Genomic DNA, 20,984 nt, shown 5'->3' on the forward strand with positions numbered 1-20,984 from the left:
TGTTTTACAGGCTGGCTAGGTGTCTGGTTCCTGCCCACAAGAAGTAAACTTCTATTCTCAAGACATACGGCTGGTTCTCCGGTTGGTGACAGGGTTTGGATTCTTGTTCTCAAACCAAAATATTAATGTTATTTTTATTCATTCCTTTTTATCTAATTCTATTTTTGAGTGATGTTTAGCATTATACTGATATTTTCTTAATTACTATTATCCTTAAATTCTTCATCAAAGGGCCCTTTTCCTTTCATTTTATATATTTCCCCTGGGGACCACTTTTAATGTTAGAGTAGTTTTATGAACCAAAAACAGCCAGCATTTTCACATTTTCCAACCTCTCCAATGCTTAGAAATAAAGGCTGGTTTTATGACTGTGCCTTTAAGACTGACATCTTATCAGCATCTCTTTTTGACATATGACAATGTGGTAATACTTTAACATAAACAGCCCCCTATAAGCAGCAACTAGTTCATTATTTAAGTTTTGTTCCAGTCAGCAACTTATAATTAATAGATACCATTTGAATGAATAACCATTTACTTAGAGACGTTCAAATAATCCAAAACTGTAGAAACCTAATCATTAATAATAGTACATTAGTAATTTGATACTCAAATATTGAAAATAGCAAGATTATTACTGGATATGTTGTGATGTATAAACTTCGTTGATGCTTAGTTAATTATTAAGTGGTACTTTTTTAATAATATGGTAAAAGCTGTCACTATATAATGTAGTTACAAACATACATTACACATATAATTCTTTGTATGTAGGTATGTCATTACTTTGAATGATAGCACATATTAATGCATTAGTAATAATAACTCCTATCAAATTATTTGTGAATAATTAAGTTGCTATTTATAAGAGCCTATAGCTTATAATAAACTGTTAGCAATAATTAGTATTTTGTGAAATACATAAATGTGTGAAAGTAAGAAAAAAGTTTTAAGATTCATAAAAAGGAAGAAAACTTTAAGGGCCCTTCAATGAGAAAGGATGCTGGCAACAAGAAGTTTTAGGAAAGTAATTTAATATTACTAGTATTCAAATTAAAATAAAGAAAAATAGCCCTCACACTCCTCTCTCTCTCTCTCATCTGAACACCAAATAGCCTGTACAGTCATAAACGTATAAACAAAATCAATTAAAATAAACAAGTAAACAAAAATAGAGAGAGACAGGGGCTGGAAAAAAAGGAGGACCCATTTATCAGGGCCACAGATTCAGTCCAACATAGGAGACCAGTGTGTGTATGCGATCACTTCTTGGCGTAGGTGATCTTCATGGCGCAGGTGGCTGTGATTCTGAAGCCCTGCAGTGCGTCTTTGGCCACTCCTGCCTGGGCCTCACTCTCAAACTCCACAAAGGCGATGTCGTGCTTTCCCGGGACCAGACGCACCTCTTTAAAACCAGGAAACCTGCACAGACAGCACAATGGGACATGAAGGGGCGCAACTGTGCATTTTTTAAATGACTTTTTTCATTTGCTGCTGACATTAACATTTTGTTGCTGCAATGAAAGAACCGTTTCTCCAAAATAGTAAATCAGATGGGAATTCAACTCATCTTTCACAATTCAGTTAATAATTAGTTAATTACTTGGTTGAGATGTAAACAAAGTCACTCAAAGAGGCTCGATGTGAAAGGGTTTACTTAAGCGAGACTTACTGACTCATTTCTTTACATTGTTGGTGTTTGGGACCATGGGTCACAATGTTTACAGCACTAATTTTATTTACTAATCAAAACTGCCAGTGAACCTACATGAGTCTTCTGAGTTTTTACTATGTAATGTTGATAATGGTAAAGTCATGATACATATGAGATAATAAGCTTGCTGGGGGACTGTTTAGCCTTACAGCTCCCTGCATGCAACTCTTCACCAAGCACATATTTAAAAAGATACTTTAGGTCAAAACTTCCTCTCAAAACTATCGTACACTAATGCCTCGGAAAGTGTAAAAGTATTTACGGGGCATTTGTATTGATCCATTCGTCACTAAATGTTCACACAATGCAAGTCAACTGGCATTTTTCAAAGGACAAACAACTCAACAAACAAAACAACTCAAAAATGACACTTTTTGTGCTGTGGCAATCCAGGACTGCGGTGTGACATGCCTTTTTGCTCCACCAAAAAAAGCGCACATCCCTTCAAATTGTAATGACATGAAGGAAGCTTCAGAAACAGTTTTGATAACCACGGCATCAACATGACAGAGGAAAGTGATCAGGTAATTCTTTAGCTTAGAACTTATTTACTAATCACCTATTAGACTAGACATTTGCGTTCATCTGCATTTGTTGGTTGCAGTATATTCATCTGTACAATGTAGGGAAAAGGTTAAAGAAGCCAAGAAAAGATCAAGCTAGCTAACTAATGAGTGGGGCATTCCCCCATAGGCTGAGCATGCAAACACTCCATACTTCTGACTAAAACAGCTGGACAAAAAGATTTTAAAACCTTGCAACTGAGTACAAGCAGGCAGCATCTATCCAGATGCCTGTATTATCTGACTGTGGAATGGACTGGTGGGATGATGAAGATGTTTCAAGCACAATCCAGTCATTTATAGTTGGAAAATCAAATGACTGCAGAGACATGTTAAGACAAGATTTACCGTCCTTCAAACTCACCATGCTCTAATGAGGTTGTACTGAAACCAGATGTTATCACTTACAATGGTTCAGTTTATTGAGATGACAATTACAGGCTGGTGGAAAAGTAGATTTGCAGATGAAAAAGCTGGAAACTGTAAATCCTTCGAACCAAATATTTTAAGACATGTAGTGAGGAAAAGTGCTCAAAATGTACTCACTGGTTAAACAACATTGACAGCATCATCTCATTGGTCTCCTCAGGTAGGTTGTTCAGGAACAGAATGTAGTTGGGTGGATTATCAGGAACCTAAAACAAGAGGGCAAAAGGAGCACAGTGCTGTTATGCTGTGTTGTTCCTAAAAACAGTTCAGATGGAAGTGATGCATAATGTAACAGCCCATAAAGGAAGTCAGAAAAACATGTCAACAGAAATTAAGGATGTGCGTACCTGGACTGTTGCTGGTGGAGCTGGCTGTGTGTTCACCGCATTCTGTCAAAATATACTTACATCAGCAACTTTCATCAAAATATACCTCCAGTCAGGAATTCATGCATTTCTTTTTCTGAAATTATTTCTGCAAGACTATCATACAGCATTATAGCAATTATAATAAAAAAAATTGACTCCAATTTCACATTAATCTGCCAATCCTAAAGGTTCATATACTTTTGCCACTCACTGATAAGTAATTAGATCATTTTTCTCAATAAATAAATGACAGAGTCTAATATATTTTTGTCTTGTATGTTTAACTTGGTTCTTTTAATCTACTTTGACCTCTTCAACTCCTTTAGACCACTGGTGGTTTCAAAATGCACTGCGTCATTCTTCATAACTTTCACATTTCATGAGCTACATTCAAAAGGTGGGTGTCATATGAGAGCTGTAACTGTCTTCTTTCCAGTCATATAGGTGGGCAATGTAATTTTAAACCCTTATAATAGATGATGCTCTATACTCTATACACTATAAATATATGGCATCTCTTCAGTGTTAAACTCTGTAAAAACAATCTTTATAAAATAATACAAAGAGTGTCTAAGATTTTGCCTTTCAGCAGTAAACTGTAAGCATATAAGCAACATGTCATCACAAAACACATTTACTGTTAATTTGAGGGGAGCTTTTAAAAAATTTTATAAATAAATAATAAATAAAGATACCTTGGGGAATAAGAGGTTAAGGAATTGTGTAAAAATCTGATGACGTTTTAGGGCAAATTTACGCAGAAATACGGAGAATTCTAAAGGGTACAAAAACTTTCAAGCACCTCTATAAGACCCCCCAATGAACTGCATCAGAAAAAGTTTGTACAGACCATCCATAAATAAAGACACATTCACGATGGGTTTACAAAAGACAGAGTCAGTTCCCTGGGCACGGATTAGGCCTAGTCTTGGACTAAACTGCAGCGCCAATAACCACTGGAAACTGCTGTTAGGCGAAGTTTGGGCTTCATTTGGGTCTGAGAAACTGGCCCACAAAGCTTAGTACTCAAAAATTAGGAATGAAATACAAAAAATTACTAACTTTTTATTAAGATAATGAAAAGCAACACTGCAGGTTTATCAGAAAACACAACCCATTAAGCAGCTGACATTGTTTTTTGTTCTTATTATTGACTTAATATAATAAACTTGCAATTCTACTCACCACTGGTTTCTTGGCAGCATTGGCTGCCTGCTCTTGGGCCTTCTTCTTTTTGTCCTTCTTCTTCTCCTTGTCTCCAAACGTGCCTCTCATCTTAGCGATTATGTCCGAGTCTGTTTTAGCATACTGGATTCGCTATAAACGAACGGTATAGAAGAATTAGAAAGAGCATTAATTTAAAATAAATAAAGAAGCTGTTGAGATAAAACATTAAATATTTTTCATTTTTAGCTCCATCACTGTAAAAAATGCACTTTACAGCCCACTGCTCAGTGGCCTTATACCCCTCTACCGGACACTTGTGCATGGCAACCTTAGATTCCTTAGAACCTTAGCTGCTCCAGAACATCCCATTCTATGGGCCAATGCTCTTCTATGGAGCTCATGCAAGCTGTATGTGTGCAATTGAATGCCTGTGATTTAGCAATGGGTGCACCTTAAAGTAACTGCACACACTAATTAGTGTTAGAGTTCCTGGATACTTTTGAACATGCAGTGCGTTCTTGACATGTAAATGTTCTCTAAATCTTTTAAAACTAGCTTATGTCCTATGCCATTTCACTTATGGGTACTTATGGAGCAGCTTTGATCTCCAACCAGCCTCATCCATTTATCTCCATAACAGTCCACAGTGCCTTATCAGTGAAAGGTGCCTTAAATTCTGACCACAGATAAACAGTAATAAATCCTCAAATACTGACCATGGGCTTGTTGTAGAAAGGGAAACCTTGTAGTTGTCTCAGTGCGTTTGTGGCTGCAGAAAGTTCTTTAAAGACCACAAACGCCTGCCCCCTCATTTTCATGGTCTTCAGTGCTACTATTTCAACGATTTGTCCGAACTGGGAGAACAGGGCGTAGAGCGACCTCTTCAACTCTGAGGAAAAACAGGATTCTTTAGTCAATACCAAAAATTCACAAGTGATATTTATTCCATTCCATGTACTAAGGGGGAAAAAAAACACTTTGAGCATTTTCAAATGACAGCACACAATTATACCTAAATACATTTGTGAGGAATCTATTTTAGCCATTTACATTTAGTTTAAAATGCTCTTTGATTGACTGGCTTTGTTGATTAAGCTTCAAATTGCTTTGCTGTTGCTCACACCGCTCTCTTCAGAGCTTTAGCATTTTAATTCAGATCAAGAAGAACCCAAAATGAGAACAAACAGACTTCAGCTTCCATGCTGAGAGATGCTGGTAGAACCAATACTTTTCACTGTAATTCTATAGGGAAGTCAGTAAGGGTGGGCAGTCTGGTGGTACAGTGAGTGTATAAACATGCACTCAATAATCCAATCATAAACAGATTTCTGCAGTTAACAGATTATTGAAATGGTCATGTAAACACCATACTCCGACCTCGAAATCTGGATTTTAGCTCTGTAATCTGACATCTCAGTGCATGTAGACTCACATTCCGATTTCTATCGGATTTCTCAGTCTGCGCAGGTGCGAGATCAGAGGGCAGATGTCGTGAAATGGCAGCAAAACACCGCTGGAGTGCAGCTGAATCCAAACATGAAATACAGGATTTAAATATTCTTCATATTATAGATGATGTATGTTCGTATTTTCAGGTAAAGTGGTGCAAAAAAAAAAAGGTAGCATGATTGTATGTTTGTCACATCTACTTCTCTGAGTTTATTGGCCCATTGCAAAGCAGAAATCTGATGACTGTCTGACTCGTGTAGACCTGGAGTTCCCCATTATCTAACTACTCAAGAGCATGTAAACATGATTGGATTACTGACAAAATCTGATTTTCTGCAGTATTAAGTGCATGTATGCACTCATTGTCATCATGATAAAATCTTGACACCTTCTTATGTACACTGTGGATGCTTACAGAAGACTGACAAACTGCATGTCTCATTAAAAAGAGCATAATTAGTCCTGTTTAATTGGATGTGACTGTAAAATAAAATTCCTTGCAGTCAGTTTTGAGAGGATTTTTTTTAATGTGGCATTTCCAGGTAGGGACGCACGTTCAGACGCCTCAAACCTCAAAAAACGAAATATCACGAGGTGTGCAGAGTATTGGGAAAAGTATCGCAATGTTGTGTCTTCTGCCGTATTGCCCACCCCTAGAATTCCAGGAGGTGGTGTTCTTGGTTCAGGCTGGATTTTGGGTGCTACACTTTCCTTCTTCTTCACTCATTATTCATTTAAACAGCGGCACTTTTACTGGAGGCTGGTTTTACACAGGCCTGGTCAACAGAACAGCAGTGCAGTGCGCTGCTACTCTCAGCCCCCGCATTTAAGCAGGGACTGTCCAGCAGAAGTACTCACTGCCTGAAAAGTCTGAGCAGAAAGCTAAAGCGTGCTCTCACCAGTGGTGGACAATAACTCAGTAAATGTAATTAGTTTCTGTACTTAAGTAGTTTTTTCGTGTATCTGTATTTTACTGTGACGTTTTACTTTCACTCCACTACATTTTGAGAAATCTCTCGTTCCTTTTGGTTTCTGTGTGTATAAAAACGTAACATGTCAAAACAAAAGAAGCGCAAAGCCAGAGCACCAATCAGGGCCCAGCGGTCACTTTGTTCTGAGCTTGTTTTGACCTGTTGGTCATACCAACCTAGTGCAGCACGCGGTTCAACATCAGCGCAGCAGCGTAAAGATTTGGGAGCACATGCGTCACCTAAACGATGAACTAACCTAACTTTGTGTAAATAGACCACAATATAGAAATATGTCCACACATGCAGTCGTGACTGTATAAATTCAGAAAAAAGAAACATGCCAAACACTTTCATTTTATAGTAAATCAGTTTGGGCTGGTTTATGTTTATGAGCAGAGGCCTACAGATCAACACAGTAAAGGAGCTCATCTGTGATCCTGAGTTTAAAGCCAGTTTTTATTCAACTTAAACTTGGAACTAAGTTGTAAATAAATCTTAAACTGAAACTTTGCTTGTGTGTAAAAAGTGATTTCAGAGCCACTCGGTTCTCCCTGATGGAAACTGTTTACCTTCAGTGTTTTGTGCTTCTGATCATTTTAATAGACGTCAGCGTCACTAATTAATGACGTTCTATTAAAAGACTGGTTTACCAAGAGAGACGCTGGAGGACTTTCACCTGAAATGAGCTCATGAAGCCAGTCTGGTTATAAAAATGATAACAGGACATCAGAGCCAGAATTACTCTTTTAGTACTTTTACTTTGATACTTAAGTACATTTGGAGGTAAATACTTTAGTACTTTTACTCAAGTGGAGGTCTAGAGGGAGGAACTTCTACTTTTACTGGAGTAATATTTTACCTTGGGGGTCTCTACTTTAACTCGAGTACATGGTTTGTGTACCTCGTCCGCCTCTGGCTCTCACTTACCTTCTTTCTTTATCTTATCATTCACGTTGTTGATGTAGATGGTGTGGTTGGGTCGTATATCCATGTTGTTTGAGCTCTGGAGGAAAGCTGGTCTGCAACAAGGACGAGAAATCAACACAAAGGAGCGAGGACAGACAGACAGACAGAGAGACAGACAGTGAGACAGACAGACACAGAGAGACAGACAAGACATACAGAGAGAGAGACAGACAGAGAGACAGACAGACGGACAGACAAGACATACAGAGAGAGAGACAGACAGAGAGACAGACGGACGGACGAGGCTGAAGTCAGTTAAGCTAGGTTAGCCTCCTATTCGAACTCCGCCGTTCCGCCTTAAACAGTTAAGCCTTCATTATTATACCGGCTCGGGCGCCAAATGGAACTGCTGCACCACTTAAGGTGGAACGGGGAAATCTGCACACGAAGCCGGCCGCTTCAAGCTGAGCTACAGCCCGGTTAGCTGACTGGCTAACACAAATATCAGCACGATGTAACGCAGGCTGTGGTCTGAACTGGCTGGCGAATTAAAGAGCCTCACCACAGCACTGTATTCTGTGAAATAAAGCCAGAAGCAACAGCTAAAGCCAGAAACAAAGCTCTTTTCTGAGTGAGTGAAGCTGTTTAACCCAACTTACCACACCTGTGCTCTGCCTAAAAGCGCTTGCTCGTTCTATTGACTTTGTTTTGGCGGTGTAGGTGGCGCCGCCTGCTGTACTGGAGGAACTAGCGCAGCGACTTCTATCCATCGACAGCACTGTGAGTGCATTTCTATGGCGCCACGCTGGTGACGTCCTGTATAAATAAAACCAAGGGCTGGGAATGAGATGATTAAGTCGTGGCCACGCATTAAGATCTCATTCCCACGCCTTACTAAGTTGTGGCCATGCATTATTTTTTATTTGCACAGGATGTCACCAGCGGGGCTCCGTGATGTGAGAGGGTTCCGTTTTGAGAAACTTAGCCAACTCAGATTTCTTTACAGTGGTGTGGTTGGGCACCAGGGGTCAAAATGCCCACAACGCAGATACAGCGGTTTTATTTACTATCCAAAACCATCAGTGAACCTACACAGTCTTCTGAGTTTTATATGTAATGCTGATGATGATGAAATGGCCCAACATCTGCAAAAAGGGTCCTATGCATTCTAACTAAATAATTTCAGGATAAAATCCGTCCTAAAACGTGTCATTAAACAATGTCTCAGACATCAGGCAGCATGTCTTATACCATTTAATGTAATATGTTTATGTGATGAAGCTTACAGAAGCATTAAACTCTGACGAGGTGAGTTTCCCTAGAACGGAGCATTTCACATCAGCCCACATCAGCACTCTGAATGACTGTTTATATCTTAAACATTTAATTAGGCAGAAATTTTGACCGGTGGAATTCCTTTTAATACCAATCACTGAGTTTAAAGGATTATATTTGAATATTGAAATCTGTTCAATGTGTCTTAAGAGTTTAATGCTTTGAAAAACTCCCTCACAGAAAGTTACTGCATGAAATGGTAATTATTAATTATTATTTGCACAAAAAGATACAGTAAATACAAAAAAAAAGCAAACAAAAAAAACCCCAGAAAAAACAAAACCTATATGCAGGGAAAGAAAAAAAACAAAAAAAAAAAACTAGAAAGTACAAAGTACTTTCCTTAAAGGAAAAAAATAATAAATGAAAAATAAACAAAATCTTAAAATAAAACAAAATATGCTGCCTGGTGCCTGAGATGTTTTATGATAGACTCCAACTTTGAGGGCTGAGAAGTGTCAGCATTTTCCATTATATGTATCACTATTATACTTTATCAGCATTACACCTAAAATTCAGACATGTAGGTTCACTGGTGGCTTTGTCTAATAGATAAAATGGCTGTAAAGAAATCTGAACTCTAAAATAAAGCTTTTCACATCAAACCACTTGGAATGACTGTTTCCATCTCAAGGTTCCATCTGTGTAGGTTCACTGATGGTTTTGGATAGTAAATAAAACCGCTGTATCTGCGTTGTGGGCAGTTTGACCCCTGGTGCCCAACAACACCACCGTAAAGAAATCTGAGTTGGTTAAGTTTCTCAAAACAGAACCCTCTCACAGGCTGAAACTGGCTTTTGGATTTCCCTCCCATCGACCCACCACCGATGGGAGGGGCAGTAGTAAGGGTTCGGTGCATTGTGGATCGGGCAGCGTCCGAAGGCGTGGGCCTTGGCGTCCTGATCCTCGGTTGCATCTCAAGGATTTAATTTAGCAGAACTCTAGCAAAATCAGGTGAATATTCCCCTATAATCATTCTCTTATAAAAGAAAAGTAAAAGATATTTAGAAGATGGAAAGCGCCAACATTTTGCGTGATGTACAAAAAGGAAAATTTTCACTTTCAAATAAACAATAAAAACAATGAGTGAGGAGAAATCATGAATGAATCCAAGTTCATAATGTATAAAATATGCAATTTATTACTTTAACATTAAGAAATTATGCATTAAAACACATGAAACGTATGACGTCCTGCAGACTCTGGACTTCAGTGCTGAAGCTGTGGAGCTGGTTCTGAGAACTTACAGTACAGTGTTGGTCCAGATCCATTCACAATGAGCACATTTCTGTGACCTCTGCAGTGCCTGATTGTGTGTTTGTCTGTATGATTGTGTGTGTGTGTGTGAACGTGTGTTCAGAGTGTGTCGATGCTCTGCAATCTGCGCTCGGTAAAGAAGCGGTGCGTCTCCCGTGTCGGTGCACTGGCAGGTTTACTGCGGCTGAAGTACGTCAGCATGGAAGTGTTATTTTGCCGAGCTGCTGCTTTCTCCCCGTCTTCCTCATCGTCATCCCTTCACACACACACACACACACACACACACACACACACACAATCATACAATCTGATTGATATAGATACAGATCTGCTGTAATCAAGTTTGCATCTTCTTGATATAAAATATTTTCTCTTAAGAATGCATTTCTTACACCTAATAATATAGTTCTTTGACCTGTGTCTCTTTAAGGCTTATGATATGTTCTCCATGAAGGACGCTGTGACATGAGATAAGGACTTGTTTATGCCAATCTCCAATCTATTGTACCAGACATGATGGAGGCCTGTGGTACAGGAGTTGGAACTGGTTATTCCCATCCCTGTAATACTGAGTGAAAGGTGACCATTCTGGAACCTTCAAGGCCTAAAGCCTGACTGAGAGCGACTCTTGCTGACATCATTAAAATGCACATGGGGGACGTTGCCTTTGTTGATTTAATATCACCAATAAAACATGATGTGACTATAAAGCAGGAGTGTCTGCTGTTATCTGTGAAGGGCCAGATCAGTTAAAGGTTTTTTTTATTTAAACAAAGCAGGAGCACACCTGATCAGAAACAAGTGCCCTGCTGATTGCTGGACATGAAAACCCCCTGCCACACAGGCCCTTTGCAGATAAGACTGGACGGCAGTAGTCCAATGCCTTTCTACCTCATTTTACATGTTCTCACCAAGCTGTAAAACACTGCCCCCTGCTGGTGGACTCACCAGTGCACGGTGACCGCTTTGCTGTCCAGTAGTGTCTGTGCTGTACTCCAGCTAAATCGCACAAACTGAGGATAACCAAACACGGGGTCCAGATACTTCAACAGCCAGCTTTTAGTCTTCGGATCTAAAACACACAAACCATCCAGAAACATCACTGAGCTTCAATATGATCTGGACTGACACACTTGATGGACAGACGGATGCCCATTCTTGGTCCTAGAGAGCTCAGATGCAACACTTGCCTCTAATATTATGACTTCGTTTCACATGAGGTTCCATTTAAAATGAGGTTTAGGTTCAACAGGTCTGGCAGTAATCATTCCTGGGTGTGGACAGTGAACTGGAAACTGACAGTTGATTAAATTTGTCTAACTGGTTTATTTAGTAGCCAGGGGGCAATTACTTATTCACATAGGGCCAGGTAGGGCTGAAAAACATTTTTCCTTCAATAAATGAAATCATCATCATTCAAAAACAGCATTTTCAGTTTACCTGGGTTATTTTTGTCTAATATTAAAAGTAGTTCGATGATCTGAATCAATCAAATGTGACAGATACAAAAAATAAACAAAAAAATAAAAGAAATTGGGAAGAGGGCAAATACTTTTTCACAGCACTGTAGCAGTAATTGTGTTGTAGCACTTTGTTTATGAATTATTAGTGTCATCCTTTCAATGTCTTGTGCAGTCTTATTGTGCTTATCTAACATGTTTACAGTGAGGTAAGCAGAAGAGGAAGGGTGTGCGTGTGGGTGCTGACCGTTGGGATATCCTGAGCCGTATTCTATGTCCACTTCCCCCAGATCTTCAGCAAACTTCCAGCCTTTCACAATATGGTCCCTGGCCACCTAACAGAGGAAGATAAAGAGCAGAGGAGGACAGAAAAGAAGACAGTGGCTATATAAAAAGCTTTTACTGTCTGACAATAATAATTGTGGAGTAATAAGTGACCTGCCGTAATTGCCTGAATCCTCAGTAATAGCAGTCCTGTTCTGATTCATCTCAAGCTAACGAAATAATAAAACCTGCTAACAGACATGGCAGTACACAGTGTTGTTACTGAGTGTGTCTTGTAGTGTAACACTATCCATGGGAATTTGGGTAAATTACACAAATACGTTATGCAGTGTGAATCAGCCAGTCAAATCCCACAGGTTAGGCTCCAGAGACACCCTGAGTAAAATAAATCCAGCTCTAATAGTGTGAAGGATGTCTTCTCATACATTGTGTCCCCAGTCAGCCCGTCTAATTAGTGAATTAGTGAAACTAATCCATCTTCTACAACTAATACAAAAAGCTGCATGGACCCAAAAAAAAAAAAGCTCATATAATCTTAGTTTTGAAAGAAGTTCACTGGCTGCTTATTTCTTTTAGTATAGATTTTAAAGGTCTGTTGGCTCTATGACCTAGAACCTAATTACTTCACGGAGTGCTGGTCCGTTTATGTACGTGATCTTAGATCTGCAGATACTGGCCTTCTGCATATACCTTCCAATATACCTAAAATACAGATAGCAAGGAGAGGCCTTTTTCGATTATGATGTCTCTTAGCTGTGAAAGTCAATTCCACCTTTTATTAGACGCCCAAGCTCAGTGCTCACTTTTAGGAAACATGAACATGTATCTCTTTAATTTAGCATTGGATCAAAACTTTACTTTTATTTTGTTATTCATGTTTACAATTCGATCTATGTCATTGCTTTATGTGATTTCTAATTCATACTCATATTTCTTACATTACTGTGGAGTTTTATCACCTGTCTGTAAAGCATTTTGAGGTGCCACTGAATAGAAAAGTGCTCCATCAATGAAGTTACTATTCTTCTTCTTCTTCTTATTATTATTATGAACTCCGCTACTTTAAGGTGCCCCCGTTGCTGAGGTGTTCTCCTGCACACATCAGTTTATATGAACTTATATGAATATAGAAAAGCACTGCCACTAGAATGAGACACACTGGAGCAGCTGAGCCTAAGGTCACCATGTCCAATGCCAAGCGTCAATTGGGGGGGGTTTAAAGCCCCCCTGGCAAAGGGCTAGGGAACATCAGGACTCCTTTTGGCTATGCTGTAATGTGCACATCAGGGGGCTGTTGTTTGGTTCTGATCAGCTACAGGCAGCTTATCGTTACTGGGCTAAATTTCCCCTCTTAAAACTTAAGAAAATAACGGTAATAATGTAAAATTAAAACAGCAGACTCTTTCAAAATCTCCATTTCAATTTTAAAATGAATAACTCCTCAGCCCTGCATTGCACTGCTGTCACCTTGGCACAGATACTGGCTGCACTGACGATGGGGAAGAGTGAGTCAGCTTTGGGGCGCACAGTCACTTTAATACCAGGGAAACGCTGAGAGAGCTTCTCCTCATACTTTTCTGCTGGCCCCACTGTGTCCACAAACACCTGTAAGAAAAGACACGACACAGTCTTTACTGTTTAGCCTTTTCTGGTCATGAGTTATTTACTAATTAAACTGTACAGGAGAGAATAAAAACCATAAAAGGAGCCAAACAAGTGATACTGCGTCTCACAGAAAGCAACATCTAAGCAGAGCTGTATATGGAATTTTTTAGAGCAAAAAATGGTTGTGCGGTATATGTTTTGCAACTCAAAGTTTCCATTCTGTACGATAACTGGCACAGGGTTTAATCACACAAAAGCACAAAACACTGAACCTTATTAACTTTCCAGTTCCTACCTCTTTGAGCTGCACCCCACAGTCCAGAGCATACTGCACTAGCCCTATGGCAGCATCATGAGAGAGAGCATTTAAATTATACTTAGCCCTAAACGAAGACAGAGAGAAAGAGAAACAGATTACACATTCTCTACTGATGAAAAATTCATCACATCACTTCTTTGATTGCAAAACCACAAAAATCCTCACTAAGATGACAGGTGTGTGGGTGGTGCCAAAAAAAAAAAAACTTGAGCTGGTATTTTATGTCCATTTACATTTGCAGCATACTTGTGGACAGTACTGTGCCTCAGGACCTTCACTATAGTTTTGGTTTCTGTGTGTGTGTGTGTGTGTGTGTGTGTGTGTACCACTGCAGAATGCTAAAGTGGATGTTACTCTGATAGCCTTTCAGTTAAAATCAACCTGAAATCAAAATGGGCTTCTTTTTTTTTTTTTTTTTTTTTACATTTACACGGTTTATTTATATGATAACCTGACTTCGTTTTCTTGCTTGTGTGGTGAAAGAGTAAGAAAAGTTAAAGCAAGTGGATAATAAAGGCTAGACTGCTAAATCTTCATCTGCATTTTGAAAAATAAATAGAATAAAAAACATAGTATTTCATTTTTGATCAAAACTGTATTTTGTTTAATTTTTTTTACAAAACATTTGTTTGTGCTGACTGACAGAGTTGGACTGCATGTTCATTTCATTGTTCATAATCCAATTAAATCCTGCCTACAATTATTTGCTGCCCAAGTATCATGTTTTGCTCCAAAATACATCATGTAAAGGAAGAAAAGTGCATTTCTGATTCACACTGATGTTAAAGTACTGCGGCATAAGTATAACTAACTGAACTAAAATAAGCTAATTACCGGCACCTACTGTCTGTAACAAACTGATAAAGAGGTCACTGTATCTGCAAGTGGGTCAATGACATTGACGTGAGTCCATTCTTTTCGTATTTCAAAGTGCAGTAAATACATGACATTCAACACGATTCTACTATACCTCCTTATGTGAATACATTTTCAATGCATTTAAAATAAAATACATTTTAGTCATTAACAAAGTCTAAAAAACGTCCAATTGTATATACAGACTAAGTAAAGTAAGTACAGTCATGTTACAATGCCAAGGTCCGGAGCCCTCTCACAAATATTGAAAAAATGTGTGTTGCACCACCTGACATTTTCTGGCTTTTAATATGTATGATCCTGATTAATAATTCATTTACTATATGATACTATATGAAAGCTATGAAATAAACATCAACACACTGAATAGAGTATTACAGACACAAAAAAGGCACATCATATCCTTTTTACACATAACCATTTTTTCCATTATCATCATTTTGAAAGCCTTATTTGTCACGGGTCCCTGTGTGTACCTCTGTAACATGCTGGTGGAGATGGTATTGGGGGAGAGGATCTGAAGTGCCCAGCCCACAAAGCTCTTTGCCTTGTCCAGCTTCAGAAACAGATTCTCCCTTTCCGCTTCTGACAGAGTCTTTGAATCTGCACACAAGACCAGCAGAATATTATAGTATTTATCATGGATGCAGCTATGTGCGGCCAACATAGCAAAATATAGCATCCCGGCTTGAAGACATTTTCATCAACATGAAATGCAACACAGCTTAGTCATTTTTTGGGAGATCTGAAAAGTTGGAACAGACACAAAAAAGTAGTGCCACATAAAAAGATGCTATTAAAAGAAGCCATATCAAGGAAAACTAAATTTCCATCACTTTTCCCAAATAAGAATTAAATGCAGCATTAAATAATTTCTAGAGCTTCAAAGTACACTGTTCACTTCTGAGTTCATACATGGGAACTAAGCTGCAAAAGCAGCCTGTCGTTAATTCACTGTTTCTGTGATATGAAAACCAACATGTTTATATACAGCAGTTTAACCTCACCCTGAAGTTATAAGGAGTGTTTCTATGCCGTATAAGATTTAGCACAGGAACATAAAGTGCCTGTTTAATTCTAGGGGATAAAGAGAGGTTGGGAAAAGGTTTGAGCAGTCAAAACAGTCTAAATTTGATTAGGGCAAAAGACTGTGGGGATTTTTTTGAAGAAATATGTCCTTAAATCACCTTTTAAAAAAAGTTTTATAATAATCATTACCTTAGAATTATTACAGACGGAGTTATGTGCATACAACAGAGACAGACAGGCCTATAAGCATTTCACTGAGGCAGGCAGACAGGGCCAAACAGCAGGCCCAAAACTTCCAAATATGGGCTTTCCGCTCCAGGAGCAGATAGTGTAGGTTATGAAAGGAGATCTTTGACAGTGAGTGCACCTGGACTAAGAGCCGTGAGAAGTGTTGCCCATTCAGCAAAAACAAGCCTGCCGTTAGTGAGCAAAACAGATAAGAACCGGTAGAAACTAGCCCATCAATCAAAACTAATGAGGAGAGCACCCAACACTTGGCTAAGATGACCTCATGTGCCAGGATAAGGGAATTATATAAAATATAGGAAACAAGGGTTCCTAAGAAAGCTAGAAAAACAGTTCTATTGATTGGTGAACTCAGGATGTATCAAGAATAGGTGGAGTGATGATCTCACCCTTCCCACCCCAGGGAGGGGTGATGGCTTTGCTCATAAGTGGTATAAAATGTATGGTTTTTGAAGTGTCTGTATATTTTGGCTTTCGGGGCACCATTTTGTCACATTGGAACTAATAAAGTGGGCCTTTTCTTCCTTCGAACCGAATCGGCAGCTGAAGTTTGGTCTTTTCATCTGACTTTGATTTTTTTGCAAGATTGATTTTTCACTTTTCTTTAACTTTTGCAAGAACGCTTTTCCAATTCTTTTATTTTGCTACTCTTTTCAAATTAGAAAACAGATTAAATTAAAAGTAAAACTTTGATTTGACTTTAATTAATTAGTAACGTTTTTTCACATCGTCGGGAACTTCGGAGCGGAGGACAGGGAGCTCTTTGGTCCCGACAAGATGTCCATGCAATTTAATCTGACCTGCCACTTTTAGGTCCTTTAAGTCCTCCTTTCTGGACACGGGACAGAAACATATTCCATATACCATCGGACCTTAAAGACAAAGAACACTTAAGTCAGCAAGTCATGGGCAAACTGTAAAATAGTAATGGGTAGATTACTAATCTGGAAAATACAGACCAAATAATCAAAATATTTAATCACACGTGAGGCTATATGTCTCCTTACCCAGAACAGGACCCCTTCCAGCCTCATCGATACCCAGACAACAGTCTTCGCTCTTGCAGGCCTCTGGCACAGGAGAGGCCAGACGGCAGCTGACCGAATTGTCTGCTTCAAAATCACTCAAGTCCATGGCTGTTCAAAGGTGGCTGATTCTGCCCCAAAAGAAAAGACAAATGGGTTAATATCTTTTGAGGCTGCAGCAAGAAAAGCTTAATGTCTGAAAAATATCCACATTTCATCAGACTGTATTAAACTGCACTATAATGAAGCTCAGCTACTGACACAGCACCTAATACTGACACCATGGAAAACCTTAGATAGACTGTGAACAATAAGAAATGCATCCCATGTGAACCTAAATGTGATGTGTTGTTACCAACCAAATATCAGACTTAATGAATGAGTTTTTAGCTAATATGGTCCCATTGGAGAAAGAACTGGGTTTTACTGGAAGACAGGGATGTAATGCTCATTATTTAACCAACATATCTGTAAAAATACCACTGAAACTGAAAATACAGTATAATTAAAAAAAGAGCACCCAATCCTGTCTTCATGCACGATTCAATCTTAGTGATACTTTTAGAGATATATTTGATAGATACTGACCATAACATCCATGTCATAACTCCAATAAAAAAGTGTTCCAGTTGCCAAGCAGTTTGTTTTTTATCCTCTTTTGTGCTCTTTATGTATAGTGTCCAGCCAGACAGTTAAAGGGGAGCTCTGCTCTTATTTTACAAAGATTCTGCATAATTAAATCCTTCATATTGTTGCTGTCGGAAGAAAACCTTGTATCTCCATTTTTGGCATTTTTCAGTTTTTGACATAATTTGAAAGTATCTGTTACTCTTCACATTGTTTGTGAATTTTATGATGAATGGCCCTAAAAGAAATGACCCAAAATGACATGGGAAAAATGTCTGGTTCCATTGACTTACATTGAAAGTAAAGTATGTTTTTTCCTTCTCCTGTAAAGCTACTATTTGAGATACAAGGTTTTCTTCCGACAGCAACGATATGTAAACAAAGTTACTCAGAGTGGGTTGGTGTGAAATGCTCCGTTCTAGAGGAACTTACTGAGTCAGAATTGTTCAGAGCAGTGGCGACAGGAACCTGATGTGCACCTCTCAAAGCTCCCTCACAGAAAGTTTATTACAAGAAATGGTTATGAACATGTCTCTGAAGTCTGTGTCATTGTTTTATGATAGTTTTGTGATGTTCTGGTTTAAAATGTATTCTAATCCATTCACGGCGGAGGAGTACACGCAGGCTGCTGTAAGGCAAAACGGTCCCAAAGGAAACGGTTTTAGGTTTATGACTAATTTACCATCGTCATCATTACACATAAAACTCAGAAGGCACATGTATGCGCCCTGGTCATTTTGGATAGTAAATAAAATGGCTATTTGTGTTGCAGACGTTGTGATCCCCTGGTTCCTGTCAGCACCACTGTAAAGAAATCTGAGTCAGTAGGTTTTTCTACAACCATTTCACACAAACCACTCAGAATGACTCTGTTTACATCTCAAGGACTGAATTATTGAGCACTTTTAAAAAAACTGGTGGAATTCCCCTTTAACAGTAATGCATGTAATTTACTGGGCACCTCCGACTTAGATCTTTGAAAGAACATCTTAAAAATCTAGAAAAAAGGGAAGAAAACAACAAAGTAGGTGGTTTGGGGTCAAAACAGTCTATGCCAGGTCATTAATTCAAACATAAACATAACCTGATACTGGGACAGACATGGGAAAATATCCTGATATTTAATTTTATCCCAGCTCCACTGGAGCCACACAGCACAGCACAGTGACTGAGAGGCAGTGCTGCTGAAATAAGAGTGAAATACTGTTTGTAGGGAGCAGAGCTCTCAGTAAAACCAGCTGGTTAATTAGAAAGGCATTAGAAAGGCAAGGCTACAGAAAGCCTGAAAAGCCTGGAGCTCTGGACACGTCCAGAACCTCATATGTCTGATCTGAAACGCAACGCAGATCATGTGCCGACCTATTAGTGCAGGTATGTGGTGCAAACGACGGAGGACAAATGCAGACAGTAATGAAAAACAGACTTTAGACAGAAACTAAACAGACGGAGCTAGTCTGACCTGTGCAGCGGAGGACAAGAGACCCGGATGTTGCCGACTCTGGAATTGGCGCGAATCCGTCACGTGACGCCCTGCGTGAGACGTTCTAGTCCCACGTGTGTTTTTCTTAAAGGCCCCGCAGCAGCGCTGATAAAGGGGGATGTCACTGATGTTGGCAAACTCAATGTCTTAATTTAATTACAGAGAAACTTACTGACTATAAATGTAGCTCCTTATTATTTTCTCCACAGTTTAAACAAAGCCATTCATAGCGGTTCACAGAGAAACATACAGACTGATTTCCTTGCAGTGGTGGTGATTGGAACCAGAGGCCCATCCATCCATTTTCCAAGCCGCTTCTCCATCAGGGTTGCGGGGGGGATGCTGGAGCCTAATCCAGCAGTCATCAGGCAGAAGGCAGGATACAGGACAGGTCACAAGTCCATCGCAGGGCAGACAGACAGACACAGACTTACACCCAGGGGCAATTTAGCATGTCCAATTAGCCCGACTGCATGTCTTTGGACTGTGGGAGGAAACCCACGCAGACACAGGGAGAACATGCAAACTCCACACAGAGAGGACCCCGGTCACCTGGCCGGGGAATCGAGCCTATGCCCTCCTCGCTGTGAGGCGACAGTGCTACCCACCACACCACCGTGTCATCTGGAACCAGAGGTCATGATGCCTACAATGCAATTATGCCCATTTCACCTACTATCCAAAATGGCCAGTGGACCTAAACCCGTCTTTTGAGTTTATATACACAATGTTCATAACAGTGAAATCCAGGGAACAATGTTCTCTTCAGGCCAGGGGTGGCGAACTGAAGTCCTGGGGATCCGGAGCCCTGCTCAGTTTGGTGGTTTTCCCATTCAAACACACCTGATTCAACTCAGCATCAGCAAACAGCCGGGACTAGTAGGTGTGTTAAGAGCAGGTAATCAAACTGTGCTGGTCGCCGGACCTCCAGGACTGCAGTTTCCCTGCTTTACTGCCCTCCGACAATGTGCAAGAACTTTTCCATCTTGCAAAACTTCTTTTAAAATGATCATAAAAGAGTCTCATTCAATCTCTGGCTCCTATAGCACCGTCTTACATCAAACCACTATGAAATGCTTAGTTTCCATGTTAACTATTTACCTCTGCAGAGCTAAACTACGGAGATTTCAACAAAACCTTCTGTGTGGGCGTGAACCTCAACACATTGCATTTTCTTATCTTCACTGACAGTGCCTCCGTTTCAGTCCAGGGCTGCCAAGTAAAAATAATTTACATGCATGTCTTACATGCTTTAAATGTCCGCGTATACCTGCCATGAGCAGCATTAAACCAGAGGTACTCTTTGCTTTCAGGGTGCCAAAATGCAATGTAGACTGAAGGCCAAAAAAACCCAAACAAACAAAAAAACAGTATGATTTGTAAAAAGCTGCTTTTTCTGCTTGGGTGGAGGGGATAGGGCAAAAATAAATAAATAAATAAATAAATAAATAAATAAAATCATGACATGCATCATGATATATATATATTTTTTTCTAAGGTTTGAAAAGTTGTGATAAACAAGAAGAAATAGTAATGACGTATTTAAATTCTCATAAAAACTACGCATACAATGATTTTATTTCATACTTCACACTCTGCACAGCACGAAATTCAGCTAAACAGGACTGATTACACTGTGTCTGTAATGAAACATTAGCTACTTTTGAGGTACTTTTTGCCTTGAGAGGAACAAAATGCAATGTAGGCTGAATGCCCAAAAAAGTACGATTTAAAAAAAGCTGTTTTTTCTGCTTAGGTGTAGAGGATAGGGCAAAAAAAGCAAAATAAATAAATAAATAAATATGTAGACCTCAGAGAAGGTTTATGGATGTAGTGAAGGTGGACATGGAGATGGTTGGTGTGAAAGTAGAGG

The 20,984-nt window shown here is 39.3% G+C and overlaps 2 protein-coding genes across 7 annotated transcripts in view; both read right to left on the reverse strand.

Annotated features, from left to right (window-relative positions):
* Positions 1-1,017: 1,017 nt before the first annotated feature.
* Positions 1,018-8,329, reverse strand: snrpb2 (small nuclear ribonucleoprotein polypeptide B2). Of its 3 annotated transcripts, none has more exons than XM_017720595.2 (7): positions 8,227-8,329; positions 7,589-7,680; positions 4,958-5,130; positions 4,260-4,391; positions 3,054-3,095; positions 2,824-2,912; positions 1,018-1,422 (listed from the first exon to the last, which is right to left on the reverse strand). In XM_017720595.2, exons 2-7 carry the CDS (start codon positions 7,650-7,652, stop codon positions 1,263-1,265), a joined length of 660 nt encoding a protein of 219 aa, XP_017576084.1. In that variant the 5' UTR covers positions 7,653-7,680; positions 8,227-8,329; the 3' UTR covers positions 1,018-1,262. The 3 variants fall into 3 exon arrangements, with proteins under 3 accessions (XP_017576084.1, XP_017576083.1, XP_017576085.1); XM_017720594.2 differs by lacking the exon at positions 8,227-8,329 and adding an exon at positions 8,130-8,220 and having other exon boundaries at positions 1,263-1,422; XM_017720596.2 differs by lacking the exon at positions 8,227-8,329 and adding an exon at positions 7,953-8,123 and having other exon boundaries at positions 1,263-1,422.
* A 1,691-nt stretch (positions 8,330-10,020) lies between these two features.
* Positions 10,021-20,984, reverse strand: part of rnaseh2a (ribonuclease H2, subunit A) — a 118,082-nt gene continuing 107,118 nt past the window's right edge. The window contains exons 1-10 of one of the 4 annotated variants that reach the window (XM_017720575.2): positions 19,362-19,413; positions 19,091-19,216; positions 16,987-17,135; positions 16,780-16,851; positions 15,181-15,307; positions 13,805-13,892; positions 13,372-13,509; positions 11,867-11,954; positions 11,108-11,231; positions 10,021-10,415 (exon numbers count right to left, since the gene is read on the reverse strand). In XM_017720575.2, the coding sequence (XP_017576064.1) occupies positions 10,259-10,415; positions 11,108-11,231; positions 11,867-11,954; positions 13,372-13,509; positions 13,805-13,892; positions 15,181-15,307; positions 16,780-16,851; positions 16,987-17,113 (921 nt within the window). In that variant the 5' untranslated portion in view covers positions 17,114-17,135; positions 19,091-19,216; positions 19,362-19,413 and the 3' untranslated portion in view covers positions 10,021-10,258. Of the gene's footprint in view, positions 10,416-11,107; positions 11,232-11,866; positions 11,955-13,371; positions 13,510-13,804; positions 13,893-15,180; positions 15,308-16,779; positions 16,852-16,986; positions 17,136-17,592; positions 17,734-18,063; positions 18,361-19,090; positions 19,217-19,361; positions 19,414-20,984 lie in introns of those variants that run through there. The other 3 variants (XM_017720578.2, XM_017720579.2, XM_017720577.2) reach the window with 3 other exon arrangements.

Source organism: Pygocentrus nattereri, chromosome 12, assembly GCF_015220715.1.
Source record: "Pygocentrus nattereri isolate fPygNat1 chromosome 12, fPygNat1.pri, whole genome shotgun sequence".
Taxonomy (NCBI): domain Eukaryota; kingdom Metazoa; phylum Chordata; class Actinopteri; order Characiformes; family Serrasalmidae; genus Pygocentrus; species Pygocentrus nattereri.